General features: G+C 36.0%; 1 protein-coding gene across 18 annotated transcripts in view; it reads right to left on the bottom strand.

Moving 5' to 3' along the window:
* EPS15 (epidermal growth factor receptor pathway substrate 15) overlaps positions 1–14,927 on the bottom strand; it is a 161,989-nt gene that overhangs the window by 79,787 nt on the left and 67,275 nt on the right. For 8 of the 18 annotated variants that reach the window (XM_054554869.2, XM_063719001.1, XM_063718994.1 and 5 more), the window contains exons 9-12: positions 9,945–10,145; positions 8,966–9,111; positions 6,913–7,069; positions 2,374–2,459 (exon numbers count right to left, since the gene is read on the bottom strand). In XM_054554869.2, coding sequence (XP_054410844.1) covers positions 2,374–2,459; positions 6,913–7,069; positions 8,966–9,111; positions 9,945–10,145 — 590 coding nt within the window. The remainder of the gene's footprint in view (positions 1–2,373; positions 2,460–6,912; positions 7,070–8,965; positions 9,112–9,944; positions 10,146–14,927) is intronic. The other 10 variants (XM_002810828.5, XM_063719012.1, XM_063719008.1 and 7 more) reach the window with 2 other exon arrangements.

The following is a 14,927-nucleotide window of genomic DNA, read 5'->3' as shown; positions in this document are numbered from 1 at the left end:
CAGAAAAAACGGTTATTCACAAGAATAAAAACCAAGGTTTTTATAATGTAATACCTTGAAGACTTGGTGATAATGACCTAATACAAGTACTTACAAAAGCGTATTTTAACAACTATAATTTTAGCATGGGGATGAGTCTGACTATGACACTAATGGAGTTGACAGATTATGTAAGTTTGCCTACACTGTAGATCTTACCTAAAATAAAAGTCTAGGGAAAATATTTTCACAAATGTCAAATCATGTATAAATATACCACACATTTATAAAATGTGACTATACCCTAAAAACTAACAAGGTTTTGAAATTCTCTGATTTTCATAATAAGATAGTCACAAAATATTAGGTATGTTATTTTCATGCTGTCAGCTGTCATTTACTATATAAGACTGCCACTGGTACAACTTAACATTATAGTTACTAAAAGTTATTGAAAGAGTAGTTGACCAAAATGTAACAAATAATGTTTTCAACAGTAAGAGCATTTTATCTATGATGCTCTAATTCCCATTAAAATTCATTATAGAAATATTTTATACATTAAACAAGTACACTTGAAGTCAAATCAAGCAAGTCCTAGACCATTGGTGTATGTATCCATTTTCATAGGCTTAAGAGGCCCAGATGATAAGTATTTTCAAATCTACCTACTATAACATGTATATTACATATATAAGGAAAGCAAAAATGTTTATGGACCATTTATGGACCATATGAAAATGAAAAGTCTAAACACCATTATAGATTCAGTAATTAAGTGTTTACTACTTCTATTTTGAACCAAAGTCAAAAATTTAAAAATCCCAATGAGTGGCAGAATTGTACAACAGAAAGAATGCTGAACTTATACAACCTGGTTTTGATACCAATACTGTCTCTTAACATGATGTGTGACTTTGGATTTGATTTTTTTTTTTTTTCCATGAGTAAGGACAAAATTAAACTATACAATCACCATGAAGGGTTTTTTGCCCTGGTCAGATTTCAATATTAGAAGTTTTATGTCATAGGAAAAGGCCAATAAGCCAATCCAATCAGACTGAATTTCAGGTCTTTTCCAGGAAATGCCAGAAGAGAGGCGCTCTTCACCAAATTTGAAATTATAAGTACATGTAGCTAGATGTACTATAGCCCTCTTGCCAAAATAAGGAGAAAGTCTATCTGAGAATGGAATCAACCCAGTGGAAATGGAAACAAGAAATAGAGAGCAAGAGAACTGATTATATCATCTGAGCCTCAATATCAAGGAATGCTTTAAGCCAGCCCTACCTCTGAAAGGTTTCAGTTTCACAAGTCAATACATTTCACTCTTAGTTTGGGTTAGTTCTTTCTTACAACTGAAAAATTCTAACAACCAGTTTTTCTACAGAAATCTCAACATAGTCTCACAGATAAGGTTAAGATCATTGCCAAATTCTTGCCATATAAGGCAGTTAACTCATTTAATCTCCTTATATCTCAATACTGTCAGTAAAATAAAGTATATCAGCCATTATCTGCTTCAAAATGTCGTGAGGGTTAAAAAAAGAAAAAGACTGGTGTGAATATTTAGATACAGTGCCCTGTAGACAGAAAAATTATCTCACTTTTAAAAAGTAATTTTGTAGTCATTTTTACAATCAGTATTACTATAAAGTTTCCAGGGAACACGGAAATTAAGGAAGTACCAATAATATCTGCTATACTCAGATTCAAATCAAATTGCATTTGAGTCTATTCTACATAGTACCTATGTATAAGAAAGAAGATTCAACTTAGAATAAAGTAGTCCTGGGATCAGGTATCAGCTCTGCAGCTGACAAGCTTGTTTCATTTTGGGCAAAATATCTAAGCATCTTAAGTTTCTTACCTGTAAAATAGAAACACCACCACCTATCTCAAATTACAAGGTTTGTGTGAGGGTCAAATAACAATTATGAAAGCTCTTGGCATGGTGTCTGAATTTGACATTCCATCTATTAAATGTATTAAATGATAATATTTTTCTAATATGTTATTCAAATATCTAAGGTTGGAGAAAAACTATTTTTCAGTCATTCTAGGATATACGTTTTTTCGCATTTTTCTCTAAATGAAATCAAACAGTACCTTACAGTTAATGGCATGTCATTGTTTATTTGGCAGTGACTTTTCAGTGGTACATAAGTGAACAGAGTATCCTGCAATTAAAGGTTGCCTCATATATGATGAAGTACACTGACTCCGTTTAAACAGAACTGTGGTACTTAACCAAATATTAGGTAGCATTTATCAAAATATACATTAGAAACAGGAAGGTGTGTGTGGGGAGGAAGTTGTATACATATATACATGTACTTTGTGTGTGTGTGTGTGTGTGTGTGTGTGAGTAGGCTGTAATTTTGCTTTACATACCTCTGTAGATCAACTATTTCATTGTTAAGAGTATCTAGTTCCTTAATAGCAGAGAAATCTGCAACAGGACTTGATCCTACGATGTTCTAAAAACAAAAAGTTCACAGTTATACATTACTATAAAATTAGGTAATATATGACAAAACACTAAAAATATTAAAGCTCTACCCAGATATAAGGTATTGCATATTTTACTGTATTACTGACACTTTTAATTAAGAAAATCATATCTAGTACAATTATATATAATTTTATACTTAATTATATAGTAAGACATTTACATTTCCCTTAAATTCTCTGAAAACTGTTATTCTATACTATGTACCCCATCCCCACCTCCAATCCGAATGTCTTTGTCACTTGATCCTAGCCTGTTCAGAACCTTGCAGTAAAAGAGATGCCAGATTCATAAACTAATTCCTCCACTGAAGTGTAAATTTCTTAAAGAAATTGATGGTGATTTATTTGTATTTGTATAAACTGGCTGAGAGTAAACACACAAATTTTTGTTGAATCTCAGAACTACAGTAGTGGTTGATTTTATTTAATTCAAGGAATTTTTACTTTTGTTACATACTGTGTCTATTTTATTTAAAGTAAAACCAACTGCTCAGGCATGTTCCATAATAAATATTAATACCATCATATATGAAACTGCCTTCATATATGACATCCTGTACATACAGTTTTCTTTCAACAATGAAGGTTACAAAATTGGTCTCTGAATGGTCCTTGTATTCAGAAAATCTAGCTGGGTTTATTCTGGGTCCTGCTATTTTACTAACTGCATTATCATCACCTGTAAAATACGGAAATGATCTCTGCCTTGCCCACTTTACAAGTTAAATGAAATAATGTGATGTGACATCAGTCTACAAACTGTGATATTTTATAAATGTAAGCTCTTGTTATAATTAACTCTTCAATAGAATATGCTCTTAAAAGATGTGGCCTCCCATTGAGTTGTTTCCACCTTGGCTCAATGTCCTCTGTAAACTATCACTGATGCCCCAGATAGCTGGCTGAAGTCAGAGCGAAAAGATAAATGCTTCCTCAAACATTTCAACTACACCCAATGCTACAACCAGATTAACAAATAACAGGATAATTACCATCTGGAAATGTTAAAACTGAGGCCGGAACATGTAAAAACCAAGATATACTGCTGACTTTATATAACAGAACATAAGACTTAGTGTTAATACTTATGTTGTTGTATAGTTAATTTACGTCAACAACTTGCACAACAGAAGAAACCTAAAAGCGCACAATATCGCATCTCCTCATATTTATATACTCATTTACAATTCACTAAGCACTTTAAATTCCACTAGTTAATTCTCAAAACTAATCTGAAAAGTGGGTAGTAGGTAGGGCAGATATTGTTATTAACCCCATTTTAGAACTGAGGAAACAGATTAAATGACTTGCTCAAAGTTGAACCCAGCCAATACGTAGTTTAATCAAGAGTCTTCTGATTTAAGTGCTATTTCACGCAATGCCCCCAGTGGCACTTGCATATCAAGATCATTTAGGTAAATGAAATTATTACTCTAAAAGTAAATTTGATAAAACAGGTACATCACTAAAATTTGGCAAGTAATTCCTTCTGTATTTCTTTATGCCACACTGCACTTTTAGTACTGAGCTGTTTTGACTATCAGTACCAAAACTCATCTACGAAGGTTTAATACTAATCTCAATTTTATATTAATTACAGCTTTGTATGAAATATACCTCTTATTTTCTGTGTTCCACTGATACACAAAAACTTATCAATGTTAAATTAAATTAGATATTTTAAAGTGGATTTCTGAATGTGACAATTATTCACTAGTATTTTAACTCTGTCTAAACTTGACCTATGAGCTAGGCCTGGCCAGACAGCTAAACAAAATGAAATATTAGCACTTGGTCTCACTTTTATCAGCAAGAGTAAATTACTTCACTTAAATGCTATGAGAAATTTGCTATCAGAGGTGCAAATGTACCAAAGAACTTGTGACTACCACATCTCCTCTGTCACTCTAACTCAAAAAAAGGTGACTCACATTTTATAGTCTTGCCTGTAAAAATATCATCAAATAAGAAGACAAAGTGAGACAAATTAGTTCAACCTCAAACAAGTTAGAAAGTGACACCCCAGATACAGAAAAAAGTTTAGCTAATATTTTATGTAGCATTTGAAGGGTATATGAGAAAAAATATGTAGCATGTCCCCTTCTTTCAAAATGTTTTCTCTCACCCTATCTTGTGCATTACACAAAAATTCCACTTTGGTGATGTTAAGTCAATCAGAGAGCCTAGGGAAGGCAGACTAAAATGCACACGAGGACCAAGTGACATGTGACAAAAGCATGCTGTTTAGGAATTTTCTCTTTTTTGCTGAATAAAAAACCTCTCATTTCAAAATGTATCTTGTAAACCAAAAACCACAAAGCTAAAAAAGGCATAAAGTAAAGCTCTAACCTTGAGAGAGAGTAGAGTTAAGAAACTGACAGTACAAGAAAGGCGAAAAGCAGAGTGCTGCAGAATGGAAAAAATAGTCCAAACTAGAAAAAACACAGAAAGGAAAGCAACATTCAAAAAAGGATTAGTCAAAGCTGCAAAAAATGCAGTACTAAAAAAACCAGATTAAAGAGAAAAGAGGTTATCTGAAAGATAAAACAATGCAAGTTTTCATTTTTAAAGTTAAAATTTTGGGTTAACAGATAAGACAGCAGTGATAAATTCCCATTTCAATGAATAATATTGGTATCTGACATAAACAGACAAACGTATCTATGATCTAGTGAATGAACTTCAGACAAATCTACTAAGTTAAAAACTATACCTCACACAACTTCAAGCATCTACTAACATAGACTTCAAACTTTTAATTTGCTTCAGAAATTTCTGTCATATCTAAAATTTGTGTTGGTAAGCAACTGAATAGGTTATAAAATGAAGAAGGCAGAAAAAAAAAAAACAGTCTGCACAGGTGAAAGAAAGCATGAAACAACACAGTATTCCATAACTGAGGTACAGTTATATAGCAAAGAGCAAAAATGCATATTCAGTAACCTTTATCCTTCTGGGTGGCATTACTTTCAGGCTTTTCCACAACTTAAGGGACTCATGTAATACATCATAAGGAATCAAAAAATTCACAAAAAGGCCCCCCCCACAACTCACAAAACAGATAATAAAATATTTATTTTATTACAAATAAGGACAAAAACTTCTATAAGTAACTCTCCATACCTGGTAGCTATAAATTCCATTTAGCTTACCAAAAAAATCCAATTTTCTTTCTTTCTTTCTTTTTTTTTTTTTTTAAGAGACAGGGTCTTGCTCTGTTGCCCAGGCTGGAGTGTAGCAGCTGGATCTTACTTAGCTCACTGCAACCTGAAACTCCTGGGTTCAAGTGATCCTCCTGCCTCAGCCTCCCGAGTAGCTAGAACTACAGGTACACGCCAACGCACCTGGCTAATTTTTTTGTTTTTGTTTTGTAGAGACAGGGTCTTGCTATGTTGCCCAGGAACTCCTGGCCTCAAGTGATCCTCCCACCTTGGACTCACAAAATACTGGGATTACAGGTGTGAGCCACTGTGCTCGGTCCCAATCTGATTTTTATTAAGCTTTTTAAAATGGGATTTTTAAGAACCATGTGACAAAATTAATGCAAAACCCAAAATATTCTATGATATTTTAAAGAGCTCTCCTCATACCACACATCTGACAACTCTTATTACTGTGTAACAACCCTGAAAAATCGCCACGGCATGGTTACTTTATAGGCCATAAGAGATTTAAAAATACAAAGTATTTATTTTTAAAGGCAAATAGCCACTATGGTATGCAAGTCCTTTCAAAGGTCTATTAAAGGCCAAGATATTGTAAACGCATCATACTAGGAAGGGTTTCTATATGAGGAGAGAAAAATCAAGGCATGACTAAAACAAGGAAGTTTTGAAAATTCTCACTGCTGTCCAGAAACCAAAACTAGGTAAAACCCACTTCTAGCTGTTCAAATATGAAGTTCAGTGGTATACTCAGGAACAAAAGGTCACCTATGGCAAAAACCGCACAGATACATCCTCAACATAATGTTTTCCTTGGAGGCTTTTTTGATGTAAAATTGACACCAAGCAACCATCATATGCAAGATTCTGTTTTCAAATCTGTATCACTTTATGTAAGAGTGAATCATCAAGTGAAACACAATAATTTAATTTTTATAGCTTTCCTTTTATAATCTATTCATAAAACTTAATTCACAAATCCAGGAAAGGAAAAATAAGCCCACATTTTTCCAATTTTAAGACTGGAAATATAGTTGTCATGTTTAATGAATGGGGTAAACAAGCTACTGGCCAAGGATGTTATACAAGGCACTCCAGCATATTTATAGGCACAAACTAAACCACAAACAGTATACTGTTCTGCTCTTAGCCAGATACATTTTCTCTTCTATTTCATCCAAATTGAATCTGTAATTCGACATAGTATTGTTCCTTTGAAATTAATGCATTCAGGTTTCCTTTCAAGCTTTCTTACCTTTTGTAAACTGGCCCTGTCTGATGGTGGAATCATTTCAGGAGTAAGAACGTGAGGAGGATCAATGCCCTTGATTAACTTCTGACTGATTAAGTGAAAAGCCAAGGCAAACTGATCCTTTGAAAGCTTCCCACAGTCCTTTGTGTCGCATAATGACCTGCACAAATAAACAAAATGAATGGTATATAAGTGCCACAACTGCAAAAAGTCCAGAGAAAAAGTACCACTATGCAGCTTCTTAAAAATAATGAGGTGAATTTAAAAAGACAGTCACGCCAATTTGCAGGTTATTAAAAACTCACTAAACTGTTCAAAGAGGTAGATCAGCTAAGATGGTAAAAAGAGAATGTTCACCCTGGTGCTGAGCAGGAGCCTCTAATCTGGGTTTACACTTTGTGTTTTCTTACCAATTTTCAGAACCACTACACAGTAAAAGTTGTGGTGGGCCAAAGAATCCTAACATTCCTTACACCCAACATTTTTAACATTAAAAGATATTAAAGATAAAACTTAAGTCTCAACAAATTTGATTCACTGGTGGCATTAGAAGGATTCTAAAACAAGCACAATTTTGATATTGCTATGCCTCCTGCAACTCCTGGAGTAGGAGGATACAAGGATCACCAAGCCAAAGCAGAATGAACAGCTGCAAATGGAAATCACATGTGAGGAAAAGGCAGCAATCTGGAAAGCTTTACACAATCACTTGAAGAGAAACTGCAAAGGTTTTAAAAAAAAAAAGTTCAGCTTTCTGAAATCCTGATCTGTTTAATGCACTGAAGGCCAGTGGGGCCTGATGAAAAGACTACGTAAGTAAAAAGACTATGTGTCACATAGATCTTAAATTCCAGCTTTTCTACTTATTTCTTCTTGTAACCTTGGCTAAGTTTTTTAACCTCTCCAAACCTTAGTTTCCTCATCTATAAAGTGGAGATGATAACACCCACCTTGCGAAATTATTATGAGAATTAAAGACAGGATATATAAAAAGTTTAGGCATAACATCAAGCCCGTGACAACTGCCATTTATTAAGTATAGTGCCTACTCTAGTCACTCAATAGTGGCAGCTACTACTAGTTATGCATATTTAATCTTTCCCAGTCTTGGGTTATTGTTTCTTTTAAGGCAGATCTACTTACTGTCTGCCTCCGTTCTTTTCTAAGTTTCTCTTTACAACTATGTGGTCCCACTTGTGAGGTTTCTGACTCTTGAAAACCTGATGATAACCTCTGGTATCGTTAGGTGGATTGGCGGCAGACAAACTATAAAGCATTTTCATATATATTATCTCATTTTCTGTGAAATTCATTAAAGACACTAGGGTTTGCCTTTTCAAGGACCAAGTATGTTATTCCTATGTGAAGGTAAGAAAGTATACATATACACTATAAAATTATGCAGGTATGCCTTGAAGATACTGTTTTTTACATTGTTTAAATTTCAGATATCTGGATTTTCTCTGAAAATTTTAAGTTTAATTGATATAAACAGAAGCTGGATTTTAACATTCTAATAACAATTAACTGACACTGTCATTCCTTTTTTTTTTTTTTTTTTTTTTTGAAATGGAGTTTCACTCTTGTTGCCCAGGCTGGAGTGCAATGGCGTGATCTCAGCTCACTGCAACCTCCACCTCCCAGGTTCAAGCAATTCTCCTGCCTCACCATCCCGAGTAGCTGGAACTACAAAGTGCGCACCACCATGTCTGGCTAATTTTTTGTATTTTTAGTAGAGACAGCTTTTCACCATGTTGGCCAAGCTGGTCTCAAACTCCCAACCTCAGGTGATCCACCCACCTCGGCCTCCCAAAGTGCTGGGATTACAGGCGTGAGCCACCATGCCCAGCGGATGTTGTCAATCTTATAAAGCTTCAGGTAACCCATTCTCAAGCTTTTGTCCATTAGCCAGAAGAATTCTTCAGATTCTGATTTTCTCTATAAAAAATTCTGAAACAAAAACTGTCCTATTTACAAATGACTAAAAATCAAAATGCAGAAACTGGAATTGATACAAAATCATATTTTTAAAAAATCAATTCAAATAAAGTCTTACCATATATGGGCTAGTAAGGCAGAAGGTAAACCTGTTTTCAAGAATATTTCACGGACCTCCAATCCAGACACAAATCCGTCCATATCTTTATCAGTTTTCAGGAAGATTTCATCATATTTAGCTTTTTCTGCAGGGGACACAACCCACTACATGGGGGAAAAAAACAGTATTTCTGCCAAAATGAAACAAACTTTGAAGTGTCATTCTTTCAATCCATTACAATATCCATCACAAATTCTGAACAACTCTACCCTACTAACTCAGAGCAACAATGTATCACTTCCATATGACATCTCAATCAAAATGCTGTGGTGAAGAGAAAATAACAGAAGAAAATACAGGTCAGTTAGGACTTATCCATAGGTGCACATTTTTACTTTTTTTTAAGAAATGAGTAAATTCAAACATAGTTAACTCTTGACTTACTAATGCCCACATTAATATAGGTAACTGAAAGTCTGTATAAACAAAATACTCAGATAATTCTCAATCTTTATTTTTTATAGTTTGACCCAGCAGTGTTAACCATAGCCAAACCGGCTGATTTGCATATCCTGTCATTATCTTCCTTTACTCAATCTGACAAGAGGCAGGCTGGGGGCAGAAAAAAAAAGGCTTGGATAACCCAGAATTCGATAATTTGATCCCAAAGAATCAAGAGTTAACTAGGCATTAAACAAAAATAAAAATAACTATTAATTATACCAGGGCAAACATGCCATGTTAGCATGGAGCATCTTTCATTTCTAACTTTAATTCCAGGGAGATCAAAATAAAGCCAATAAAACATCCATACGACCCAAGGCCTAATGTAGAAGGAATATCTGTCTTCTCTGGAGTATCACATTATGCAGGTTCAACCAGATGGTGCTCTAAAATTTTTATCCTTTTAATTGCTCTATCTTTGTCAAATAGTAAACTGTTAAATGCCATGCACTTTGTTAAAAAAAAAAATCCTTTAACACTGATAAAGCTATACCTGTCTTAATGGTGTTTTGGTAGGTAAAATGCCTACAGATGGTAAGGAGTGGTAAGATTCCTTGGCCGATGAATCAGAGGGGATCAACTGCACAGAGCCTGATATACTGACCGTTTTTCTCTTAGATGGTGGCACCAAGGCTGGAGGCAAGGACATTGGCACAGGTTCTTTCTCCAGTGCACAGTATACCAAAAACATGGCCTTCAAAATAAATGAACCAGGGTCATATATATTAAAAGCACTTAACATTCACCCACTGAATTGATTATCGTTCAATGATAAATCACCTTCAGGCTCTCAAATCCTTTTTTAAGAAATTGGTCTGGGAGGAAAAGAAGAGGAAAATGAGGGAGGGATGAAAGAAAGGAGGGAGAAAAAGAAATAAATAAAAACTAACAAATTTTTAGGAAGATATCTTTAGTAAAAATTTAGAGACATACCCTTCAACTAAAGTTCTTGCAATGTCAAAGGCAAACAACAATTTGAGAAGACAACATCTGCAAAGAAGTACTCTCCCTAATATACAGAGCTCCTAAAAATTAACAGAAAAAAAAAGTCCAACAGAAAAATGGAAAAAGAGTTTGAAGAGATATTTTACAGACAAGCAAATCCCTTAAATGGTCCATTCTTTAACATAAAAAAAATGCCCAATCTCAGATGAAAACTGTAAGTTAAAACTACACTGAAATACCATTTTCTACCTAATTGGCAAAAACTCAAAAGTTCATAATATACTTTGTTAGCTAAACTGTGGGGAAATTCTCTTATACTGCTGGTGGGAGCTGAGGGGTAGCATGCTACCCCAAAACATTCCACTTTGGCATAAGGATTATTTTGAACTGAAAGCAACTGAGAAGTAGTAGCATCAAAAAAAAAAAAAAAAAAAAAGCTCTCTGCCCTCCTTCTATATGCCTAAAAGCAGGATATAAATTTACAAAGCTGTCTCTCTTGCCCTCTCTACAAGGAAGGATAACAGTTCCTGCCCAAAATGAATTCAGACCCTTATCAGCCTAGAGGTGTCGCCAGAAGAATTATATAACAAACTTAACGCTGCTGGTGGGAATGTAAAGTAGTTCAGCCATTGTAGAAAAGTTTGGTGATTTCTCAAAGAACTCAAAGCAGAATTATCAATGACTCAGCAATCCTATTACTGGGTATATACCCAAAGGAATATAAATTGTTTATCATAAAGACATATGCACACATATGTTCATCACAGCACTATTCACAATAGCAAAGACATGGAATCAAACTAAATGCCCATCAATGGTAGACTGGATTAAAAAAATGTGGTACATATACACTATGGAATACTACACAGCCATAAAAAACAACAAGATCATGTCCTTGCAGCAAAATGGATACAGCTGGAGGCCATTAACCTAAGCAAACTAACACAGGAACAGAAAAACAAATACCGTATGTTCTTGCTTCTAAGTGGGAGCTAAACATGGAGTAAATGTGGTCACAAAGAAGGGAACAACAGACATGGGGCCAATGTGAGGGTGGAGGGAGGAAGAGGTTCAAAAAACTACCTATCACTTATTAAATGAATGACAAAATAATCTGCACACCAAACCCCGTGACATGCAATTTACCTATATAACAAACCTGTACATGTACCCCTGAACCTAAAATAAGAGTTAAAAAAAATTCATTGTTCTTTGTTAAAGATGCTATATTAGGCTAAGTTCTTTTCTTTTGCAGTAAAGAAAGAGTTTAACAGATACAAAACTGGCCACACCACACAGAAGATAGAGTTATTACTCAAATCAATCTCCCCAAGAATTTGTGGGCTAGGGTTTTTCAGACAGTTTGGGGAAGGGGTGGGGGTGGCTAGGCAATGGGTGCTTGCTGCTGACTGGTTGAGGGTGCAATCATGGGGTATGGGAAATTGTCCTCCTGTCCTTTGAATGGCTTCTGGGTGGGACCACAGGAACAAGTCCAGGAGGGAGCCATGGTTGTCAGACATGCAAAAAACTCCAAGTGCAGGGCAGCTTGTCTTGATTCCAGGGTGTAGAAAAGGCATAAGGGAGGCTCCATTGAAGATTCAGTAGGAAAATTACATGGCCTCGCTGTGAGTGCCTGGCCCGTGGCTGGATGTCAGAAGCTGCTCTTTTTCTCTTTCTCACTGGATCACTCAAGAGATGGCCAAGGAGGTATTCCTAATAGCTCAGAGTTTGGAGAGGATGTGTTCTGGTATTTTTGGGCTTCAGCTAGCTGTGGTGGTGGGAGGATTGGGCACAACGTGGGACATAAGGCTCCCAACTGCTGCCCTGCAGGAGCCAGGGCACTCCTGGGCAGCTCCTAGGATGGAAAGGCCACACTGGGGGGCTGTATTTTAGTCCATTTTTGTATTGCTATAAATAAATACCTAAGGCTGGGTAATTTATAAAGAAAACAGGCTTAACTGGCTCACAGTTCTGCAGGGTGTACCAAGATGGCTCCAGCATCTGCCTCTCATGAGGCCTCAGGGAGCATCCAATCATGGCAGAAGGCAAAGGGGATGCAGACGTGTCACATGGCAAGAGCAGAAGCAAGAGCAAACCTGAGTTGTAAGCCACCTATTTGACAGTTACTCTTTTCCTGAGTTTCTTCCATGTATATATGAAATATACATGTTAATATACTTCTGTTTTTCTCTTATCTTTTGTTACAGGGTTCTCAGCCAAGAACTTAAAAGGGTATAGGAAAAATTATTTTTCTTCCCCTAACATGCTCAAATTGGACCACCCCTATGAAGGGCAAACTGGCAACATCTACCAAATTGCAAATGTATTTCCCCTTCGGCTCTGCAATCCCACATCTGGGAATCTATCCATATGAAATGCTGTATGAAAAAGATTAATTGCAGCACTGTTTGTATCAGCACCCAAATGCCCATCTACAAAACCTGGTTTAAAAAACTATGGTATACTCTACACTGGGAAGTTAAGGTAAAAAAATTATTTTTAAAAATGGTATATCCATATAATGAAATACTATAAAGCATTAAAAAAAATCATAAAGAACATTGTGTGTCTTAACTGTGGTGGTGCCTTCAGGCATATAATTGCCAAAACTCATCAAATTATATACTTAAATTGGATGCAGTTTGTTGTGGGTAGCCTTGAATAATGCTAACCAGGAAAAAAAGAATCATGGAGCTCTCATAGTGAAAAGGTATCCAAGATAAACTGTTAACTATGAAAAAGTATAGTGTTGAACAGTGTGTTTAGTGGGTTATCTTTTGTGGTAAGGAGGAAATAATTAGTTATATTTGTTTATATTTGCATTAAGAAATTCTAAGATAGGCTGGGCGTGGTGGCTCACGCCTGTAATCCTAGCACTTTGGGAGGCTGAGGTGGGTGGATCATCTGAGGTCAGGAGTTCGAAACCAGCCTGGCCAACATGGTAAAACTCTATCTCTACTAAAAATACAAAAAAATTAGCCAGGCGTGGTGGCGCATGCCTGTAATCCCAGCTATTTGGGAGGCTGCGGCAGGAGAATTGCTTGACCTTGGGAGGTGGAGACTGCAGTGACCTGAGATTGTGCCACTGTACTCCAGCCTGGGCAACAGAGAGAGACTCCATCTCAAAAAAAAAAAAAAAAAAAAGAAATTCTAAGATAAATAAGAAATTAAGAAAATTAGTCATAGAATAGGGATAAATGGAGCAATTGAGAGCAGGGGTGAAACTGAGATTTTTTTTCACTGCATATCTTCTTATATTGATTCTTGAACCATGACAAGTATTTTTAATACATAAAGCACTTGAACAAAACGGAAAAAATTTGCATACAGACTGTCCCAGAATATATCCTCTTCATTTTAAAGCATTCAAGGTATCTTTCAAGATTTTCAGAGCATGAAAGTTTTCCATAACTATCTTTTAGCATATGAAATTACTCAAACTAACTTGGAACCTCTAGAAAGAGTCCAGCAACCACAAAAAGAAAGCTTGCATGTTTCTTAAATTTTTCTTTCTTTTTTTTTTTGGTTGGTTTGTTTTTTGCCCAGCACAGTGACGCAATCTTGGCTCACTACAACCTCCATCTCCTGGGCTCAAGCCTTCCTCCCACCTCAGCCTCCCAAGTAGCTGGGTCTACAGGTAAACACCACCAAACCCAGCTATTTTTTTTTTTTTTTTTAAAAGAGATGAGGATTAGCCATGTTGCCCAGGCTGGTTGGTCTCCAACTTCTGAGCTCAAGCGATCCACCCACCCCAGCCTCCCAAAATGCTGGGATTACAGGTGTGAGTCACTGCGCCCAGTCTCTTGTTAACTTTTTTTTTCCAGTGAAAATTACAATTTTCCCCAAGAGAAAATTTGCATATAATCATATATTAAGTTTTGTGGGGCTTTCACATCTATTTATATATTTATTTAATTTGTTTATTTTATTTATTAATTTATTGACAAAGGCTCACTCTGTTGCCCAGGCTGGAATGCAGTGGCGAGAACACAGCTTGCTGCCGCCTCAACCTCCCAGGCTCAAGTGAGTCTCTCACCTCAGCTTCCCAAGTAGCTGTGACTACATGCGTACGTCACCATGCCTGGCTAATTTTTTTATGTTTTGCAGAGATGGGGGTCTCACTATGTTGCTCAGGTTGGTATCAAACTTCTGGGATCAAGTAAGCCACCACACCCAGCCCCTCAAATCAGTATTTATTGAGCACTCAATGCAACAACACTCATCACTGATTTCCAGGATTACTAATCTCATTTTACAAATGAAGACACTGAAGCTAAGATGCTAAGTAACTTGCCCAATATAATGTTTTTAAGAAGTGATACAGTGGGGTTCAAACCAAGATCTTCTGGCTACAAAGCTCTTGTTTTTTCCAAATTTGATAAGCTTTATTAGCAGCACATATGTAATCTTACAATACCACGCTGTCCTTTACAACCGATAAAACTAAACCTTAACCCATTGGTACCCAAATTTTAGCAGGTATCAGAATTACTTGGACAGCATGATAAAGCGCAGATTTCTGGCCCCTGCA

The sequence above is a fragment of the Pongo abelii genome, chromosome 1 (genome assembly GCF_028885655.2).
Source record: "Pongo abelii isolate AG06213 chromosome 1, NHGRI_mPonAbe1-v2.0_pri, whole genome shotgun sequence".
Lineage (NCBI taxonomy): Eukaryota > Metazoa > Chordata > Mammalia > Primates > Hominidae > Pongo > Pongo abelii.
Note: the sequence above shows the minus strand (reverse complement) of the source record. Positions and strands in the feature narration are given on the sequence as shown.